Source organism: Falco punctatus (assembly GCF_963210335.1).
Source record: "Falco punctatus genome assembly, chromosome: 4".
Lineage (NCBI taxonomy): Eukaryota > Metazoa > Chordata > Aves > Falconiformes > Falconidae > Falco > Falco punctatus.
In genome coordinates, this window is record NC_137583.1 from 71,758,696 (window position 1) to 71,782,456 (window position 23,761).

At 37.4% G+C, this 23,761-nt stretch overlaps 1 protein-coding gene across 1 annotated transcript in view; it reads right to left on the bottom strand.

The window, feature by feature from the left end:
- The window catches only part of PLXDC2 (plexin domain containing 2), a 272,130-nt gene that overhangs the window by 136,388 nt on the left and 111,981 nt on the right, over positions 1-23,761 (bottom strand). The window contains exon 2 of the mRNA XM_080382355.1: positions 11,404-11,615. Coding sequence (XP_080238481.1) covers positions 11,404-11,615 — 212 coding nt within the window. The remainder of the gene's footprint in view (positions 1-11,403; positions 11,616-23,761) is intronic.

The following is a 23,761-nucleotide window of genomic DNA, read 5'->3' on the forward strand; positions in this document are numbered from 1 at the left end:
TGCAACGTATTTAAGAAATTACCTTGATTTCTGAGGTGGAGTAATATGCCTGATGTGTCATGAAGATAATACTAATATAGGAAAAATCAACATTTCATGCACTGCTAATGACTAACTGATAGCATCAAATGTTCTATCTCCATTTTTATTAAAAAAAAAAAAAATAACCCCTTTTGTCACTTACATTACTATAACTGTAGTCCAGCTGTATAGCACATGAATTACTTTTTTAACAAAATGGAAATTCTCAGAAATAAGTTGCTGCCAACTATATAGTCATCAGTTGTTCACCTGTAAGCATTCGGGGTTTGTTTTCCAGACATAGAGACATTTGGTGCCTTTGCTTATAACTGCTGAAGGGAGGTGTTCCAAATGTCCCCACCAAACTTGCCATAAACCCCTGTGCCAGCCAGTCAGTTATACCCCCTAAAGGAGCACCCACCAGCCTGCTGATGCATAGCAGCCACACTGTTGGCCCACTCCTGTGGACGGCTAAACAGCCTAGCACTTTGGAGCCAGATTATGCCTATTTTAGCACCGTAAGGCACTTTTCTTCTCACACACCAGGAAAGAGGCATTCACACTTTGCCTGAGGCAGGAAGAACCTGAGAAAGCTGCTTACTTTGCTGTCTGTACTGGAGCAAAAAGGGAATACCTTCAAGAGATCATGGCATTTTATCCCTCATGACATTTTACTGTTCCACCTATATGAGATCAGACAGACAGAATTTCCATCTGCAATTTCTCCCCTTTCCTACTTCTGTTGCTAAGGCTACAGAAAGAGTATTCTTAGAGTCACACTTTCATTTATATAAAAAATTTTAATAGTAATTTGTGAGAAGTCATGCAGCTTGACACAAAAGCACGAAGCAAAACTCTAGTAACCTTGTCACATCTCTCTACTTCTGTTAAATATTGTGCCACTAAAAAGTCTGGTGAATATGTGAAAGTTTGCTGGGTTTTAGTGGGTTTTTTTGGTTTTGTTTGTTTGGTTTTATTCTTCTTGTTATTCACACTGCAATTTGTTGCAAACTCTCCAAAATCTCCATTTGTGTTCTAGAAATAAACATACTGCTTTATTAATGATGGTCTGTGGAAAGCTAGACATGCTATACATGAACGCATGCCAATTTTACTGAAGAATGACAACAAAAAAAAAACCCTGTTATTTTCATTACTTATCAATTTCTGTACTGTGTCTGAAATACTTCCGACATTAAGAGTGTTTCATCACCATTTTCTTCAGCAGTTGACAGCATTAAGCTGGAATTTTTGGAAGGACAAATGCACATTTTAAAAATGGAACTCTCTTAACTCTGATCCCCCTCTTGATATGAATTTTGAGCTTTGGCCCCATTCATTATTCTCTTTGAAAAGTTTGCATAATTCACGTAATCACAATGAAGACAGGCCATTGTCTCTCTGATAAATGCTTAAAGCTCTCAAGTTATAATTACTAAATTTACACACAGTCAAAGGAAGTGTCTGACCAAATCTGAAATGATGTACCCATCTGCTTACATGACAAGTTGTTACAGTTTTGGGATAAGGGATAATCGACTCTCACATATTACAAAAACATGAAAGATTTTCAGAGTGGCACAGAGTAATCCATCAATGTCAGCAGAATTCCTATGGCTTTGAAAACCTATCCCTAAGGACTGCTGTTATCCAAACTGGAATTATGTGGCTTAGCGTAACAACTTTCTACTTACCTACCCAAATTCCTCTGCACTAACAACTCAGTAATATATTCACCCTCACACCCTGCTCCAACCAGCTATACACAACTTGCTGCATGCTGTTAAATTAACTAGGGCTGTTCTGCACGGGTTGAAACTAACATCATCCTCTGCTTTTTGCATGACCAAATCAATACGAGTCTCCAGGTGAACATGGTGAGGAGAGCCAGAAAGGAAATGACTGCAAAGGAGACCTTCCCAACCTCCCAGCCTTCACTGCCACACTAGTATTCAGCTTTCACAAACTTAATCTATTTTCAGTGAACTTCTGCAAAAAAAGGGCTAAGGAATGTATGACAAATAATTCAGAAAGAAAGTACAGGGTCTGTTGTTGATACTGCTCATAGCTCTTTTCAGTCATGAGTTCAGCTTTGTGGAATAATTGCAATGTGCTTTAGGAACCTGGAGATGAAGAGGGATATGGAAACATAAAATATTATTATCAAGAAAATTCAAAGGCAGATTCCATTAAATTCTGAATCCCCTGTCTCCTTCCTTGCTGCAGAAATTCATTATTATCAGCACGTTAAATTAAATGCCTTGTGTGCCAACATAGCCAAGCATGTGGAAATGAACTCAGGATTACCATGGAGAACTGTGAATTCCCTTACTTAGGAGTGGAGAAACTTTTTTTTTTTTTTTTAAATTCTTTCCTTCCCTGCCTTCCACCCCTTAAGTTTAAAGGAAATAGAGAATTAATCTCACCTCTAGCCTTTTTCAGCTATACCCGAGTTATTAGCAAAACCGTCACCCCTTGAGTTTAGATTAGCAATCATGGAAACGTTGACAGGCTCACTGCAGAGCTGGCAATGAATTCAGTCCAGATGAAGACTGTAGCAGGCCTAGTGCAAGTGTCAAGATGACCTTGATTTAAGTAAGCAATTAAGAAATTCAATATAGAAGAATATATGAGGCTTTTGTCTAGTTTACCATTTTGCAACCAAAAGCCTGAAAGAAAACAAGACAGTGATAGATCAGTCTGCTGGCCAGCTAGAAAGCATGACATCGCTGGTGGAAAACTCAGCTGGACAAGCTGAAAGAAAGTGAGTAGATGAATGATTGTCCAAGATTCTAATTGTAGTTGCAGGTGACACTGTTTGGTGTGATTCAATAGAAGTACAGGACTAGGATGTGATCTGTGCTGCTTACAGATTAATTCACTTTCTGGGTCTTCCTGACTTATTAAAAATAATCAGTTAAATACTGGATTTAGTAATAATTTACAGAAATTTTGATTTGACTTAGGATGTCATCTGAAGTAGCTTGCTTTTTGAGAAAGTTCAAATACTTTCATAACATCACACGAAGAAGTAAGGAACGTTTTTTTCCCCTTGACTCAGTTTGAAAAAAGGAGACTTGATTTTTCTGAACATAAATGACATTCTCCATCTCCATCATCTCCAAATAACAAGGTAATTTTCTAAAATAAACTCTTAAAAACTGAATAAAACAGTTTAAAAATAGCAATAACAACCTTTTTTGAAAACAGCATAATAAAGGCTTTTTAAAACCTATGCAAGAAAACCCTATACATCTTAGTCTTCAATTACTGTATCATTTAACAGCAAATTTTAGTGCTCTTACAACAAAAATATGACATCTAAACATTCTGCTACACAGAAAAGCTAAAAGATACATCCACGATGGTGTCAGTGCAACTCCAGCATATCCCAAGACTGTTCCTCCAGTACACCCTAAATCTCTGTTGTAACGTTCAAGCTTCTAACCATGAAAATAGTACAGTGGTGTTTAACCTAATTTAGTGAGTGGATACCAATGAGAGCACAAGAACAGATGCAATCATGCCAAACATTATTAGTCTGGTCCGCAGAACTAAGAATGATGCCCAGGAAGAGTAAAGGACCCAGGGCAAACTGGCAATTCCCTGATTTTGCCGTGCCAGTGATCTGCTCTTCAGAACCTTCCGTTCTGTTTAATAATCCTTGACAAATTTCTATTCCATGAACTTGTCTGGTTTTGTAAATTTTGGCACCTGCAACATTCAGCGTCAATGAACTCCAAAGGTTTCACAGTTCAACAATGTTCAGTAGAGAAGGAATCATATGGCATATTTGTTTGATCCTCTAGGACATTACAGAAACATCAGAGCCCTGAACAGAACCCACCCGAAAAGAGACTTCTGGGCTTAAGTTATACTGGCTTAAAATCAGCGAGACAACTGTTTTAGATACAGCTGAACGTGAAATGGTCTAAGGCAACATAAGATGGGTCTGAAATGGCAGAAAGACTGATGTAATACCACCTTCAACTGTAAACCCACAATTTTTTAGTCACAGTAGTTTTAGCCCTGGAGATACCAGGGCTATACTAGATGACCAAAGGTTAACCTAAGATTGAGAAAAATATTTGCAAGCCTACAGAAGACCAAATTTCCCTTCCCTCTCTTGAATGAGTCCTTTAAGTACACCAAATATCACATGATATAGTAATTATTAAATGCAAACAGAAACAACTCTACTTCCCTAAAATTAAAAATAAGAATGAATGCAAAATCTGTATCATAACAAAAGTTGCAAGTAGGTCAGGTAAGCTGCAGCTATGTAATTAGATCAGTTAAAGTGAAATTCTTCACTTAGAACTTAAAATGATCTTAAAACAAAATTTGCCATTTCCCTTATTTTAGGCAAGGGTTCAATGTTATTTGAGCTCAACAATATAGACTAGGATCTGCCCCTCAAATGAAGCAACAATACAATTCACGTATCAAAGATAAAACTGATTATTCCTTTTGGGGGTTTTGTGTTTTGTTTTTTTTTTTTTTTTTTAGTTTTGAGTTTGTTTTTTTTCACATGGCTTTTTGAAAACACAGACTTCAGGGCAGAACTATTGCTCTTTTGCTCTCTAAAGAATCAGCCAAGTCCATCGACAAACCTTTGCTCTGCAAAGCTTCATTCCTCTCCACTGACATGTCAAATTTAAAATTAAAAAAAGCCTATATTGTGGTTAAACCTTTGTACTGAATATGCATTACTTTGGTACTTTACAATCCACATTAAAATGTGACTATTCACTAAAAAATAATTCTTTCCTGATGCAGAGATCAATAGTATCCCCAATTTTATTACACTGAATAAGTATATCAATGTCCGTGAAGTTCACTCTTGCATTGTTGAGGATCACCAAAAAGGAAAGGAAGATACAAACAGTATTTCAGCAAAATATTCGAACTACAAATTCAAAAGCTAAACTGGCAAGCTACTCTACACAGGTAATTAAAGCCTGTGAAAGATGGCTCATCAGGAAACAGACTTTAGAAGTAAAGTGTGTCTCTCCATAGCTTGGAATGAGGAAAGAGAACAGAAATACTCGTTAAACTATTTGATAATAAGGATTTTTTCTCAAATGTAGAACATTCTTCTCAGTAACTTGGAGGGACCATGATTTCAGAATACAGCACTAGTAACACTGCTGCTTATTTCCAAGTCCTACAGATGAAACCGGCATTAAAGTACTGGGGGTGTGTGCGCAGAACAGAGGAAGGCTTGGCCAGACTGACAGCTCACAACACCACTATGATATTGTTTAGTTTTCAGGCTTCAGTTATGCATGGGTAAGTTTTTCTACTTTTAATACAGTGCGTTAGAGCAGTAATTGCAGGACTGCCTTATTATTTGTCCAGCTGAGTGGAATTTAATCTTAACCATTATTTTTTTCCTTGCTCAGGCTTGCAGTAAGAACACAGCAGTAGGCATGCTGACACTGCTGTCAGTAGCTGAGAGTAATTTCTCTCAAATCCCAAGAGCTGTAAAACTCAATCCCTTCTGTTGTTTTTGTCAGTCAGAATCAGACATCTTCAGTTCAATGAGTGACTGGGACTGATAAGGGAGAAGACTTCTTCTAGGCAGAAACTCCAGGAGAAAATGCAAAATTCAGCAAAAGATTGTTGCCAGTAGGAAATCCACCAGTGTTGTTCTGATAGGGGCAAGACACTTTTCAGGTCTACGCTACAGGGATTGCTAAAATTTACATTTCAGACAACATCTAGAAAAACTAAAGGAAAGAAAAAGAAAGAAGGGTGTCTTTAGTTAGCAATTATATTTTAGTTAAAAGCAATACACAGCAGGAGATATCAGTGACATCCACAGGAATAAATGAACTGTTTCACCACTGAAGAAAAAAAATGTTTTGCACTGAAATAGCCACAATTTTCTGTGTTCACAAGTACTATGTTGGAAGAGGTGGAAGAAGTTAAGATACAGTCAAGTTTGATTCAACATAGCACACTCAGCATGCCATTTCTTACCGAACTTCTTCTGTCTTACAGTTGCACTCACTCATTTTTCTAAGACTTTATATCTTTAAAAAATAGATTTACTCTTTTCATGGTGTAAAGCAATAAAACCTTAGTGTTAGCATGGCTGCACTCAGCTCAAGCCTGGCTATGATTTAATCTTATTTTATTGCTGGATTTCTTCTTGATATTTGAAGTTTGTGAAAGACTATTGTTTTGATGTATCATCTCTATACAGTGGCAACAAATCTGAAAGTAATTCATAAGTTCCAAAGTTATTTTGCAAAGTTTGTCATCTTCTGCTAATGCCAACACAAGCTATATATTAGAAACTGCTCCATTTCAATCTCTCCATATTTTACTTTTCAGTGTTGTTTAACCCCCAGTGAACAGTACAATCACAAGGATCAGGGACTGAGAACGGTGAAGCAAAGGACCAAGCAACTTGCCTAGAAATCTTCTATAAAGCCTATAGCTGGAACAGCTTTACAGGAAATCTGGGATAAAGAGACAAAAATTATAAATACAGAAGGAGAATCACATCTGTTTGGAGGTCCATATAGCCATAACCACAGGATATCACTTGAAAAATTACGCACTTTTTAAACTATGGAAAAATTATTCTGCTACATTTGCACAAGGCACAATTATATATTAATGCATTATAAAGCCTCTTTCAGTGGTCAGTGGCCATGCCTACATTAGCAAGCACTGTGGCAAAACAGGAGTGCATTTGTGGATATCTTAGTGGTGAAAACTGGGGACCCAACATCCATACTAGACACATTTCAGGGATTAGTTCCTTTTCCAGTAAATGCAAAAAAGCAACAGGCAACCAGAACCTCTGCTCCCCACCTTTATCACTACAGGGCTTCAGGGGTTAATAGAATGGTTGGTCATACCACAACCATGAATCTGAGTTTATTGTACAGTATTAATACTCATTTACTTAATAACAGTAAGTCATTAGAGAGCATACTTTCGTTTTTAAGAGTATGTGAAGAAAGGTAGTATATTTGTTCTATTTTTCTCCTTGCTTGAAAGACGGCATGAAAATCTAGACATATTCATTAAGACATATTTTCACTCTCACTGCTTTTTCAAGGTCTTACAGTGTTTGCAGCAACAAATTCCACCCTATACATTGCATTTCCTAGGCTCTATTTATTCTAAATAAAAGGCACTTAACATCCTGAGTACAATAAATAAAAGTGGTAGATTATTCAACAAAGAAAAAAACAACCCTAACCCCCAAGACCAGAGAGAAGAGTCCTAAGAAAAATGGGAGGAAAACACCAAACCAAAACAAAACCTGGAAAGCGATACTGGAAATTATAAGATTGTGAAATCCCAGAAATCTAAGAAACAAACTCTCTAGAAAGAACTGTTGATAGAAATTACACTTAATTTTTTAACGTCCCACCTGATTTCTCAAATATGCCCCACAATAATCCCCATCTCTGAGGTCCCTGTAACTACAGTGTGGTATATGTTTCCCCTCTTACCCTAGCACCCACAGGAACAGGGAGGCTGTGTTTGCACTGGCCAGTCCTGAGCACCATGTAGTGCATATAGGATGCAGTTCTGATGCTTCCAAACTAAAAAAAAAAATAAAAAAATAAAAAAATTCTCCTCCGGCTTACTGGGAAACATATCAGCTTCTGACAGTCCCAAAGTTATTCCAGGTAGAAGACTTTCACATTTGGCTTTGTGACCCTTTGGAAGAAAGATGCCTTAGCCATGGATACCCTGTCTTCAAAGGGAGACTGCCTGATGCTCTCATTTGCCGTGAAGCCAAGAAGCCACCTCGGTTGCACTGCTTCTACTGTCTTTTTGGGGTTGACCTTTGCAGTTGATTTGGACTGCTGACAACCTATTTTTCCACCCATCCCAAGACTATCTGCTTTGGGGATTTCTCTAGGAGCGTAACATTTGTGCCCATCTGTACAAATGAGATCTCTCTCACCCTTTTTACACCTGTCCCGCTTTAGTGCTTGCTCTCTCTCTGGCTATGTTATGTAGGTGGAAAGAAACCTTAAAAAACCTTTTATGGAGCATGGCCGCAGAGACTTAGGTATTGTCCCTCTTCTTTATTTGGGCTCTAAAGCACCAGTAGCAAATAAAGCAAATGGGACCAACCTCCATCCTTGGAACTCTTTTTGAATTTACAATATTCTAGTCCCTAATTGGCACATTGTAATAATTCTATGAAACTAGGGGGAAAGAGGAATATTTTCAAGATTGTCATACTATTTTGCTGTTTATGATAAGCATTTATTATACATTGATTTTACCCTATAAACTCCAGCTTGCTATCAGCTCTCCAGAAACTCCACAAATGCTACATGCCTAGAAAATCTGGCTTGCAGCAGAAACCCGTTCTTCCTGTTCTTTGCCTTTCTCTTGGCATCTCCAGGTTTGCACATTTGTGCTACCACAGCACTGCACTTGTGGACCACAAAATTCCTATCCTCCAAGTCCCATTGTGTTGCTGGAGGTCTTGTCCTCTCCTTCCAAAGGCCCTGCCTGTTTCTGAAGGTTCTGCACATCAAATTGGTACAGCCACTTCTTTCACTAGTCTCTGCAATGCAGTTCCACTTCCAGAGAACATCTTTATTAAAAAAAAATAATACCTGAATATATAATTCACTTTGCACGAGTTCTGCCCTGAATCACAGTGCACAGATGTGAAAAGAGACAGCAAACGTCCTGGGGTCCCTAGTGGCTGCACTGCTCTGGCTCTTGGACAAGATAGAGCATCTCTAAAGAGAATCTGACCATTATCACCTTTCCTACACATAGGAGCAGGTCCATCCTGGCTATTGAAAAGGTATGATAAATAGATTTACAATGCACTTTCTAAAGCTGTTCCTGAAGGCCTGAATTTCATGTGCCACTCAAGCTGATGTTAAACAGCCTCTGTAGGGCTTATGGGAGACCCAGCACAGTGCATCTGTGAAGATACAGAACAATTCCCAAAAACTCCAATGGAAAAACATGAAAAAAAAATAAATCTCATCACCTTAAAATATCAAGGACAGCCAGTAGAACTAAGCTATGCTCCAAACAGGTTGATTTTATTGTTTTCCACATTATGACTGTATAGATTTGATAACACAGACAATATTTAGATTTATTTTTAAACAATGTGCAGAAATTTCTGCATGCTGCCTTCCCTTTTGTCCTTGGTTGGAGTTTTTTTTTGGGAGGGCGGGGAGTGGGGGTTGTTTGGTTTTGTTTTTCTTTTAAAGCCGGATAGAAAGTAAACTCATCATTATTAAAGATATGTTCATCATTGTCAGCCTTCCTACAAAAGAAGTCTTCCGTATTTGCATGACAAGCCTATGAAATATTTTAGAGAGAAACAGTATCTGTGATGGAAGAATGTTGTAATTCTATAATGTCATTAAATATGAGTGGCAGGTAGTACTCATTCTCTAGATTTTCTTCAACAAGAACTGCAACACACAAAGAAGGGTTTAAAAAAATCAATATGCTCTCCAGCACTACTGATAAGCTCCCAGGCTGCGGAAGACTTTGCGACATATGGATTCTTCCACTGTTGTACACTTTACCTCCTCTATAAAGCCAGGCATCAAGGTATTTTTTTGTAAAATGCCTGCATGTTGTAGAAGGGATTTACCACGGAATCCGATAATGTGTAAAACCACAGCTCAGTTATCTTATTGTGCTGGGAAAGACCTTAGGAAAAGAGCAGGCTGTGACAGAACACAAAACCTGAATTTAAAAAACTCAGAAAGGGTGATGTACTTTTGAGGTTAGGACACTGTAAGGCCATTAATCTGTCGGGAAAGATGGCCCTGGAAAAATACTATATATGTCCATTGCAAGCATTTTTATTTTTTTTTCTGAATATTGTGTTACATGAGTGTTAGACGGGGAGCTCTGACCCGTTTTGCTTCATAGGAGTTTGGAACTCAACTGAACAGAGACACTGCTTTGGGATCTACAGGTAAGCAATGGAAAGATCAGCTACATGAAGTTTCCTGTACCTGAGCCATCTTCTACTTTACCTGCTGAAATAATTAGAAGCAGGATTGACCTACGTTGTGCCCGAGTGAATTGCTATAAGTATGAACAGATGGGGATTACAGGGGGCAAAAACCAAACCATAAAATCAACATGCAATTCAAAAATATAATTTACCAACTAGTGACTTCCATGTTTATGCAAGAGGAAACATAATTAGTACTGTGCAAACTGAGAAGCTTAAAAAACAAAGACAAAACACACCTCAGAAAACATTACTGGTTTTTGACTCATGCTGTAGAGACACCATTGTCTCTAAAGATGGGTTTTATATTGCTTTGTTTTTGTTATTGTGTAATATAACAACCCAAAATCTGAAAGCTGTTTTGTCTGTCAGAGCGAGCTCCTCAGAACTGAAAAGTACATAGTACTGTTGCTTTGGAAACAGAATATAAAGACAGAAAGTCTCAAGTGTAGCTTATTCCAAGCTATATTTTATTGAAAAAGAGGATGTAGATTATATTAATAAGAAAATCCCAAACCTAATACTTAAAAAAAAAAAAAATCAGTAAAGGTACAATAATTATTGTACTAACACCTATCTGCATATAAAGACATAATCATTTCAGCCAGTATGTTTATGTAACTAAAATAAAATAGCATAATTCCAGAAATCATCATAGGGGGAGACATTTTGCACTAATCAATCAAAACATAACATTATGTTTAACTTCTGCTCTCCCTACACGACTTGAAACTGAAAGCAGCTTTAAAGACATAACTGGTACTCACTTAGATTTATATTATGTCCATATGAGGGCAATCTGGCAGTTAAAGTTTTTTAAACTAGAATCAGAGACTGAATGAAACTGTAAAACAGAGGGAAAATGTCCCAAGACTTCATGCAGATGGATTTGATCCACGTTATTCTTCTCTGGAAGATCAACAATCAAATAACATAGGTAAATTGTTTCAGTGACAAACCTGATGTTTTTTTCCAGTTTCTCATTTCTCTAGGACCTTTCCCGCTTCATGTCTGGATATCACTCGCCATGAAGACCGGGCAAAATCTCACAAGCTAAGGTGTTTACCCCAACTTCTAAGAAATAAATCAAGTTTATTTTAATACTACTTTATTTTCCAGTTCTCCAGCGAGAACCACTACAACATGGGACTTCCCATAACTGTCTTCCAACAAAGAGACAGACACTTTCAAGAGACATCAGAAGTCAGAAAGGACAGGATCCAGCCTCAGGACAGAAGAAAAAGCTGGCTTCCATGTGCTGACAGGGTCACAAAACCAAAGACCATGAGGTTCTCTTCCCCTATCAATTTCTGAGTACACCAAAACACTTTTACTTACCCTGAACCAAAAATAACAAACTTAATTAAACAAAAATAGATGGAATTAAATTCTACCTCAATCTGGGTGGTGTTGTCATGTCCTTCTTCAAGCAGCAGATCCGTGAAACCCCCTGGCTCAGAAGAATCCTGCCCCATACTGGCTCTGTTGGTATCAACTGATTTGAGAGACTCTGAGTGCCTTCTCCACCTGTGGCTGCTTACATGTGAATCCACTCGCACATCTTCCTCCACTCCAGAGAAGCTTGGAACAACTTCATAAAACACACCTGTTTGACAAAAAAACCCAAAACCCAAAAAAGATAATAAGTGAGTGGAGCTTTGATTTAGTAATCATAACTGAAAGCCTAAGAATAGTAATTTTTTAAAATGTTTTGAACAACATAGAATATCCATTTATATCTCTGATAAAGTTCCTACAACAACAACAACAATAATGTGAGCATTTAAAAGGATAGCAGTTACACTTCTATAAAATTCAAGAATTTAGACTAAGTTTTGTAGATTCCTCTACATGTTCCCTCCTAAATGTTTTACTTTCCTGCTTGTTTTACGTCTGGGAAAAGTTTTCCCTCTAACTTCTGTAACTTTGATACTCGCCTACCCATAAATGTCACTTTTCAAAATAAAATAAATCTGAGACAAAAAAAATCAGTTCATCATCTAACAAAATAAAAGTAGAAGAGGTAGAGAAACACTGATATAGACTTAGCTTTTGCTACTGATTTTATGTAGGAAAAGCTTGGAAGCCATAGTAAAAGGCAAATCAACATTATGAGAGGCATGAAAATCCATAAATATCCATCCCAGTGCAAAAACAAAGCTGTCCCATTGTATAAGTGATAAATGCAAATGATGTGTGAAGACTGCGGATACCCACTATAGCCCCTGCAAAGGGTGAGCAGTTGGATGGTCTGTTTTACATATTGCTTTTGCACTTTATTCATGCTCATTCACAACTTTTTAATGCTAGTAAAATTATCACCAAGGCAAAACCATAAATTCTTCAGTAGTTGCCAGTCTGCCCAATCCAAATGCCAATCAAAGTATTTTTTGATTAATTTATTTCAGCTAACACCATCAAGAGGGGGTAATTTTGCATACTTCGCACTAAAAATCAGATATGCTTTTCATACTGTCTTTGGGTCTAAAAGGAGTAGAGGGGTGCTCAGTGCTTTTCATGTGCAGAAGATCATGTTCAAAAACCAGAACTGTTAGGTTCCAAATGAACTCTCAAGAGAAGTGGCAAAGTAAAAGAAAAATAGTGAGGGAAATAATAGACTTGTAAATAAATATTTCCATTGCTTCTGTTTGGCTTCTGAACAAAGGAAGGCACCACTTCCATGGTCCTTACTAAGCATCACATAAGTTGTCTAGGTACAAAAGAGACAGCAAAATAGAAAATTACCTATCGGAGGTTTAAATAAGAAGTAAGATTTTCCTGGATCATAGCAGTAACAGGTATAGGAGTCATGGATATAGAAGAATCTGCCAGGCATTGTTCTTGAGAGACCGGAGTTACATGATAGAAACAGATCGTAATATGCTTTAGGCTCTGTGTGGTTCCATTTTTCTATCAAATTCCTCAAAATTCTACTAAACTTACTTCCTAAGCTATTTGATGACTTTCAGCCACATTGAAATTAAGATGAGCTGAATGTGCTTTGTCAGGTAGAGAAATCAGAATTTAATGGAGGTGCAAAACAAGCAATCTCGGGCCATAACTCTCTTCAGAGCCCAAGAAATCAGACTTCTTTTAATTGGTGGATTTTGAAACCTGTTTCCTTGCATTTCCTAAAAGCCTTGCAACACTTGACTTCAACAAATTGCCACTGCGCTCCCAGTTTTATCAGGCAATCAGCTGCCAGATGCAGGGGGACAGCTCAGCAGATGAAGTAACCTACTCCTCCACAGTCTTTATCAAAATTTATTCAAAGCTGCCCTCGCTGCTTCAGCTCAGAGGCACTCACCATGCTGTTAGGGGGATAAGGGCATCAGAAAGCTGACAGACACAGCAGACTTCTCAGATACAATTGCAGATAGGCACTTTCTGCCTGTTACACGCAATACCTGAGGCTGGATCCATGGAGGCAATGCCCCCCAGCCACAGCCGAGCCTGTGGCACTAAGACAACTCAGCATTTTCTGTGAGGCACAGGCAGCATTAGACACCTACAAATGGGGGTCACAGGCCACATGATGAAAGCTACATGTCTGCAGGACCCTGTCCCTTCTGAAGCATGTTTCCTGGCTGCCCTTGGTGGCTCAAAACCCACGTTCAGAGCATAAGGCAAAAAGCATATTCACTGTCATTTTGCACTCCCACTGCAGCCTACTCCCTTTACGGCCAAAAATCAACATGTTGAGGCAATCACCTAAATTAGTAAACAGAAAATGTGAAAGTTAGGGGAGGGTCTTAAATCCTATTCACCTCAGTCTGAGCCTCAGCTGTAAAGAAAAGCAATTATACTTTGTTCTCCTGGATCCTGACTAGGAATGAACATGGTTTCTAAGCTTTAAGGTGTTCTAACATAAACTGCTTTTACTACTACTACTAATAATATAGTGCTGGAGAGTTAAGCACGTTGGGGTATTTCCACTGTCTTGGAAATTCTGTTTTTCTCCATAATTTTCTTTTACAATGTAATTGCATCACGGCATCTGCAAAATTTGGCATGGGCCATTCCGCGTTAGAGAAATCTTTGATGTCGTCAGTGCACAACTTTTATCCTGTTTCAACTGTTTTAATTACGTGATTTTCCCCTTGCAACATAGAAAATGTTCTAAACCATATTGTTACTGCCATTACACTGATAAGTATTATTTTACAGGTGCAAGCTATACCAACATAAGGAAGGTTTTTCAGAATGCATTAGATCATTCTAAATTTAATAGGAGCGAGAATCAAGGGCATGAACAGATAACATTTTCAGTTTAAAACTAGACTTTGATGTGGTTTTTTTCCACCATTATCCATGATCGCTTCTACCAGGGCTATCACTAGACTAGTTAATTGTCCTGGACTGGCACAGTGGGGATACTGAAGCTGCCATGTGAGATAAAATCAGGATGTGTTTTCAGGGAATAAAAAGATAATTTTAATGTAGGCTTTCTCCTTCATTAAACCTCTTCCTTAAGCTACTGAGGATGGAGAGAGAGAGAGAGAGACAAGGGGCTTGGCCAGTCCAGCTCTGATCTAGCGTGATGTCTCTGGTTTATCCCAACAGATCTCTTATGCTGAGAGAGTGACAAAAAAAGATATTTTTTTTTTTTATGAGCTGAACAGGATGTTTTATTTTTATGTAAATATAATTCAAATATATATATTATCAGATGGATAGATAAATTAATTTTTGAGTTCTAAACACAGGAGCTCATGAAGAAAAAGCATTCAGAGACCTAAAATTCCAGTACTTTAGAAGTTAGAACTATTTCATATTTCTGGTTAGAATCTCTGTGTAGCTAATAAATCACATAAAAAGCATTTTAGAGGAAACGTACCAAAGTATTACATATACTCTTATCTTCTAGATCTCAGAGCTTGCACCTAATTAACACTGAAGGAGAACATGACATCCAAATCAATTGGAAAGCAGCCAAATGCTGTGATATCTGATTAATAATAAAATCATAATATTGCCAAACATAGATGAGTAGTAACTTGCTCAGCTTGTATGAACAGAGACTCAGAACTACATTAAGCCTTCAAATCTTTTAAAATTGGAACTACAGTTTTCACCTGATATTTTTATGTGCAAACCATGAAAGCGTTACATATATAGTCCTGTCACTGGCATGCAAATACCTTGGTGTGAAGGTTTCTCTAGCTGATATTGTACTGTAGTATTTTGGAAATAGTAAAAATAGAGTACAGGTCTTTCTAAAGAACACATAATTAAGTTGGTGTTTTAGCATGATCCTTCAGCACTTGCCCTTGAAGTCTTCATAAAATTAGCAATGAAAATCATTATGTCTACATCTCATTTCCCCCTTGGGTTCAGTTAAAATTTAAGATTTCAACCCTGTGTTGAATAAAGCTAGAAGGGCAGTGTGGTGGGGGTAAGGGTAACAAATCTATAAGAAGCTTTCGCTGCTCTGAGATTACTTGGAGTTAATGACTGACTGTTAGCAAGTCAAGAAACTCTTGCTGCAGTTGGCCAGTTCATCCCTTCATAGCTGATGTAATCGAGCAGAAGTACCACCAACGGCTTTAAGGGAATAGGGGCATCATTCATATGAACTGGAAAGACCTACACAGAATATTTTGAGAGAAGACTGAGGAAGGGGAATGTGTGAAAATTACGGACAGACTCACTTTTGCTCACATGTAAGACAGGTGCTTCATATTTCCTTCTGTACAGTTGGCAAATGCTCACAGGAAACAGACTTTTTACAGATTTTGGCATCTATTGCCTAAACCAATATGGATCCAGATAATAGCTTTTTGACTACCTTAGCTTGCATTTTAACAAGTACTAAACAGGCTTTTAAACTGTAAAGCTAACCTGATGGAGGTTACACGACCAAAACCTGTATCTTCTTGTACCTCAAGACCTGATGAGGTGGTTCTGCTAGTCTCAGGTTTTGGCAGGAAGATGTGTGTCCTGTACTACAAAATACACAGAACTGCTTAACACACGTCATTAACATAAATCAGTGCTGAAAGCAGACAGCAACTGAATATATAGAGAAGTTTGTCCATTTCAATATTGTGAATTATGCAAGCAGCTCTTACAGATTGGAAATGTGGATTGGGACACACAAGAAGGATTTGCTGAAAGGGAAGAAGCTGCCTGACTACGGTGGGGGCACGGGTCCTCTGCTTTGCTAGGCTTGCCCTCAAACTAAAAAGGAAAAAGTAAATCCAAAATGAAACAGCAAAGCTTGACAAGACAGCTCTGATTTAGTAGAGAACGCTCGTCTCCATAAAGCTTTATTTAGAATGAAGATCTAGCTCTCACTTTACAAGAAAAAAAGAAAAATTCCAAATTTTACAGATAGCAATGTGACTAAAGGAGAAAGAATCCCTATTTTGAAACAAAATGGAAAAAAAGGTAAATCATCTACCACTCATTCAACTGTTTAGGGTTTTTTGTTTCCTCTTTTCTATGAGGTCAAACAGAGGCTTGTGGAATGTTTCAACACATCAGAACTTCAGAATTACATTTCTGAAAACCATGTGTTAATTACATTTCATGATTGCACATATTTAGGCCAACCATGCAATTTGACTAATTTCATAAATGCACCATAATCAACAAGACTTTATTTCTGAAAGCCCAGAAATACTCATACATTGAAACTTCTATTCTACAGATTGTTTCTGAGATACAGTATCATCTTTCTAAATCTGCCACAGCCCAAATGCCAGCAAAATCAAATATCAAATACACAAATTTATTCATCAAGGAAATGAAAATGCCATCACACTCCTTTAACTTAATTAACTTTCTATAGCCCATCTCATGAATCTTTATTTCTTGACCACTTTATTAGTAAAGATGAAAACCCAAGAAATGGTGGTGGAATATATGAATACTGGCCCCATGAAGTGATAGTCTCTTTGAAACATAAACATTCCTTTGAAGGATTCTCCCAATATACTGAATGCCCCATAGAACATCAAAATCAATCCCACTTCTTGTAAGAATTTCCAGTTTAAATTATCCCTGCCTACAAACAGCTCAACACTATAGAGACTTCTTTTTCTGCTGCACCCCTGATTCATGGGACTAGGACTAATTCCATCTTTCTGACCATAATTAAGAAAATTAATAACAGATAGGCTTGACTTTCAATATGTCCATGATAATAATGGGATAAATTTCTTAACAAACTCATTAATAACATGATTTGTAAAAACTATCCCACAGTGACAACTGACACACAAACAGCTGTGCCAGTTTGGATCATGATTTCAAAAACCATGACACTTTGACAGCTTCTTTTTAAAACTTGGCTGAGACTGCTAAAAGAATTTTAGTATTATGTGGGAGAATGATGCTTAGGATGTCCTATTTTCACCAAATAGGGGATGAGCATTTGTGTGGCCTGCAAAGGAAGTCAGAGGTTAACGGTAATAAAATACTGAATGATGACTAGTTCTGATCACAGTACTGCTGCTGAATCGTATGCTCAGAATAATAAATAATGTCTAAAATAATAACACCACCTTGATGCATGTTTTTCTTGCAATTATGCAATAAATAGCTACTAAGATTCATGTCCAATACGGAGCTAGTATCAATAATAAAAGGCACTATAGCAGGGAAATAACATAACTGGTAATTTCCTTACATATGCGTTTTATCAACAATATGAATTCAAGACTTTTCCCTTCGCAACCTCTTTCTATTCAGTAATTACTTTGCAGCACTACAACTGGTCCTAAAGAGCATATTACCACACTTCTAGAACTTTACCTTCGTCACAATTATAACTGTTACAGTTTGTTGTGGTGGTGTTTTTCTTTTAATTGCCTGATTTACTTTCATTTTGCAATTATTTATGTAATCATACTGGTAAATTAAAGTGGTATTGGTAAAGCCAGACTCCACCAGTAACAATACTGTAACTTTGATTAGCATACATCAACACTGAGGAAATATTGACTATTTCTTCACTCATACTCTCCAGCTACAGAAACACAATAATTTAACAGGCATGTTGAATTGAAAGCAATCTGATTATAGCTTTATAATGTATTATGGATTTGTTTTGCTACTCTTCCTGTCAGTTCCACTTGGGGCCTAAGACCTAAGTTTATTGCTAACTTGATACAGACATCACAGCAAAAAACCAGATGGCTTGCAGTCTTGAAGATGCTGGGTAATAAGAGAAGGGAGAAGCCATTGTAGTAAGAAGATTTAAAAAAGGAGGGGGGAAAAAGATGTGTTATCATTTGATGTGCTTAAACTTTTTCATACACACAATCTAGATGGATTTAAATTGCTTTCACAACTAAGTTTTAAACAGAGTCTAGGGAATGCCAATGATAAAAGAAGTGGAAGGCATGTAACATCTCATACTGGCTAGGCTCTTACATGTCTCATGCACATCTGCATCCCACAGGCACAGACCTTTTGTATTATTTTTGGAAGAGAAAAACACAATTATATTTATACTAACAATAAAGAGTATAATCCTTTATCACAACCCTCCACTTTCTGAGACAGGGAGACAAAATCATGTTGAAAGCATACCACAGAAAATGAAGATGGAATTGATTCTGGATTTCCTTACAAAAGAAGAAACTCTAATAGGCTTAGATACCCAGCCATGGCAAATTCAATTTGAGTAGTACTCAGTTTCCCTATTAACAAAAAACCAGAAAAGCCAGAATCGTGTAGTTGTGAATTAATTTAAAACTCCACAGATGTACCATTACTGATGGGATATTTTCCAGAGCTTTCAGGTGAATCAGGTCAGAGAGTCGGACCTCATGGAATGCATGAAAAAAAATCAAAACCATGTTATTAGTGCCTATCTAAACTCATTATACAATGCACAACTGAAACAGTTTCTCCAATTGAAAAATGGTAGAGTTTTCTTTCTCCATTTTTCTTGCATCAGCTGCTGTCTTCAGCATCGCTTCTCTTCACATAACTTTCATTTTTGCTATACATACAACCATCTTTTAACACTGGTCTTCAATCTTTTTTTTCAGCTGAATATCCCTAAAAGTTTCTTAGTGGAGTTGTAGATTTACTCAGAGGAATACTTCTCAGTTCTCCCTTTCCCCTCCTCTTCAGCACAGAATTTGGCATCACAGAAGGGATGCCTGACTCTCCTGATCTCACCTGACTAGCAGAGAAGAGGTGTTTCCTGATACATTGAACAGTGCTGGGATTCTTCCTTTTGACATTTTACTTTCAGCTACCCATATTCAGCATGGTTAACATCACTTGATGATTGCACACCATACAAACAAGTTTCATATCCACATTCCCAGTAGCACTTCCAATAATTAGTAATGCAGACACCCAAGTGTACCTAGATGAATATTTATCACATACTAAGTTTCCACGTAAAGCAAAAGGAAGTATATCTGTAATGTTCTTATGTTACTGGCACACAATTAAAAATATTAATAGTTGTATTTTCTTGTGGATTATCAAATTACAGCATAGAAAAGCAGAAAGTTAACATGTTTTAAATCATCTGAAGTTTTCTGATTAACCATTGTAGCAATAATGTCAAAATATTAATTCATGTTTAATTTATGCATTTTATGTCCAAACCTCACTGTATCACAGACCCTTACTAACACAAAAAATTATTTGTGTAAAAAGCATCAAAAAATAAAAAATTCAACAAAAAATTGTCCTGCTAAGAGAAATTGAGATCTCTCTATAATATTCCATTTATATGCAAATTCTTGCTTTTCCAACCTAGATTCAAAGGTTTTCCTGAGAATACTAATGCCAACTGCATTTTCTTTAAATGCATTGGACAAAAGTTTACAAAGGCTTTTTTTCTAGTCAATAGAAGGATTACAGTATGATTGCTAACATCAAACAGTAGCATTTAAAGCCATCTCCAATGTGTCCACCTCACAGTTTCAACATGAAAGCACCTGTTTCCTGAAGGATCTAGCAAACTTGTGCACTAGAACAGGTTGAGGATGCCAGCCTCATGGTAGATCAGCTTCTTCTCTAGATACAGGCTTAATCAGAATGAGTGAGCAATCCATTCAGCTAGAAGACACACACCAATGTGCACAGGTATGTAGACAATAAAATGGAGTTAAAAGATGGACAATTTTGCAGTCATACCATTAGGACTAATTTCTGTTTCTGGGCAACACACAAAAGCATATAAAAATAAACTAGTAATTTTTAATTTGAACTGCAGCATGTGTCTGGAACTCCTTTTGCATGGTGTGTCGAGGGAGAAGACAGCAACTATCTGGGATGTACTGAACTCTGTTAGCTTGGCTAATTTACGCCCTTCCCAGCAGTCAGTGGCAAATGCAACGTTGGTAGAAGGGTTATCTTCGGTTTTAGCCTGAGGAAAAGCCAGAGGCTACGACAGATGCAAGCCCATTGCTTGAAAAATGGATTTGCACGGACAGCGCTAGTCTTTTTGTAGTGTGCAGAAGCAAAGAGCAGCAATTTCAGGGACACTGCTCTGGCCAAGGTAACATCAGTTAGCTCTCCACAGGCCTGTCACTCACTGGTGCAGGAGCAGCGTCAGAGGGTAATTGGCTTCCTGGGTAGCCCTGTCAGGCTGACTTCGAGTCAGGCACAGGAATCCATGTCAGCATTCACACCAAAGGCAACCACACTGGGTTTGGTTGCTCAAGCAAAGAGATACAGACAGGAAAACAAAGCTCACATATCAACACAATGGACCTACCCATACATACATGTATATGCAACATCACCTTGCAGGCACAGATTAAAATCAGAGCAACCTGGCACGCTGAAAATAAGAGAAGAAAGGTGGCGTAACACCTCATCTGGTACAACAGTGATCAGGGACACGCAGACCAAGGTTTTCCTCTCCTCCCTTGTCAGGAGTGCCCAACAGACGGTAATCACCTTGTTAACAAGATTTTCTGTGAACAGGGACAAAGCCCCCTTACTCCTAACTCATTTCTTACTGAGTCTGGCAGTGGGTCAAAATACAGCCTACACAAAAAACACCACAGCTCAGAACTCAAACCCACCTGAACACCTGCAAACAAGGTAGATCACGCAACATAGCCCGGCACGACTGAAACATGACACATTTCTCCTGCTGTGTCCTCAGTTCCCTCTACCCCCCTCACAGGAGTAGAAAGGATGTGGTTTGTGGTATTAGATGTTTCACAGAGCTCAGAATCTGGGAAACTGGAAAACGGACAAGCAATTGCCATTGCCCAGAAATCCATAGCGGGGAATGCAATGGTATCTGACACTATAAAAGCTGAAGAAGAAAGCCGCATGACTTTTCTTCCAGTGTGGTGTACTGGTAAAAGAGAGTTTTTTGAAGATGGGAAAGTTAAAAATTACAACTGTTTGTGGAGACATAACTTGGCCTTTCCTTCAGCTCAGTGCTAAATGCACAAAATTATTTCAGACAGAACTTAAAATTTAAAACCCTTTATTTTCATTATGGATTAAAGAAGGAAATTTTATATCTTCTTTTATTTTCTGCACACAAAGGTTTCCTAGACCAACAGTGATTCAGGATTTGGAAAGATTATACCAGGTACAAGTAAATAGATTGATCATTTGTGGAATTAGTGAATTCACTAGGTAAAATGACAGAATGCACTGCATTGTGGTGTTGAGACAGGGTTTCCCTAACATGTACAGCAAAACATAAAAGTAGTAAACTGGCATGTTCAAATATGGAATTGCTCCAATGGTCAGGAACAATAAAGATGGTCTCACTGGGCTTATGTGGTAAAGTTACATATTTAAGTCACCAATAACTGAGAAATACATTAAATGTTAGTACTTTAAAATTCTCAAGATGTTTTTGACCTAATTTTCTTGGCTTTAGAGATAGACTGAATTATGCTTACTGTGTTTTATTCTTGGCTTTTTCTGTAGAGATGAGATAGTCAAGAAATTACAATGATATTTTTTTTAGAAGAAGAGCTTGAAGCTTGTTTCAACGTCTTTTCACCCTCAAATTCAACCTAAATTTCTCTATACATTTACACAGTTCCCTAATTTCTGCATCTTTTGTTCCAAAAGAATAGTACAAATTTTTTAAAAAGAAGATATATTTCCTTCCATTTTAATCCATATGCATTAAGCAGGTATTTTCAGGACTTTTGAAAACATAATAGTGATTTCAGACAACAAGGGTTCCAATCTGATCTGATGCCGTAAATCATTGCTGTAGATATAGCCCTCTGTAAGACCAGCCACTAGAGTCAGAACTTTTCAACTTTCCAGGAAGCACAAGTGAAAACTAAGTAACTACAGTAAATATATACGGTGCAGAGACAGATTCTATAAAAGGAACCAAAAATGTACTGTGAAAGCCTGGATTACTTAGGTTTTTTAGTATTTTTGCATAATAGCTCAATGGATGCTTCACTTTTGCTATCTTTAAAATGTAGGTAAAGATAACTGTCTGTTAAACATATTTTGTGATACTGATGACAAGCATTAGATAATAGCTATGTACTATTTTATTACAGAAATGCCATTGTTTATTTCTTCCAAAATCTCTGTTACTGTGCAGGGTTAAAGTATTTTCTGTCTTATCAAATGAAGATTGAATCTGTTACTGAAAGTAAAATAAGTCTAAATGCCTTCAACTTCTTTTCAGGAAAAATTCTCATTTTATCTTCATCAGGAGATCTGCTGGGGAAAAAACACCATGTTTCTAGCAGACTAATGGGAGGAAATTAGAACAGAGACTGTTCTTAAGCTCTGGCACAAAATCTGCATTGCTAAAACTGATGTGAGAACAAAAAAATAAATAAATCATATATTAATGCGGAATTGTTGCAGATACATATTTAGAGTCAAAGAACAGCTGTATTAAACCTATCAAGAAGCAGAGACATAACAATAAGAATTAAGCCAGTTAGAGATAGAAATGATAGAAATACATTCTTTGTTTAGCAGAAAAGAAATAATCTATTTGAAAACTGGCAGAGATACTGGGGAAGAAGATAAAATATTGCATCAATCTTGAAACTTGTCAAAGCAATGAAATTATCTAGCAAATGTTTAATTGGACTACCCAATATATGGAGTATTGAATATTGACTTTGTCTTCCACCAAAAGGCAGACAAACTAGTACTGTGAATTGTGCAAATACAGAGTAAAGTGCAGGAAGGGTACAGCTTCACAGTTTTTAACTAACCAACAGGACCGGAATGATTCAACTCCTATAGAGAGGTTTTACAATTGACAAATGAAGCATAATTTTTAATATATATTACACTGTGCACTGTTTACATGCACTTCCATTGTGCCTAAATAAAATGAGGGAACTCCATTGCTGGCATCCATTTTTAATATAGGGAACTTACATGGAACTTAGTTACTTGGATAGACATGTTCTGGGAAAAGATGGAATAAATGTGGTTTTTTTTTTCTTTATTATACACTTTCCAATTCTACCACAACATTCCCAAGAAAAAACATTAACAGCTATTCAGCACATCCGCTGGGGTGGCTTTGCTAGCATGCCATGTACATATATTTCATCTGTGCATTTTCTTAATGAGGAGGCAGAAATGGATACTGTTGTGCTGCAAAGCACATGGTGCTTTGGAAGCTGTGCAGGGATGAGCCAGCTCAAATGACATCACTTTACACTTACAAAAGGACAGATTTACAACTAACTCCATCTGCTGTGTCTGTGCTTTTCTAAGTAGAAGATAGGACATTATGTAATGCACGAAGATCATTACACATTGATCATAACATGAAGAGTGTATTATTTTACTTTTCAGAGGGTA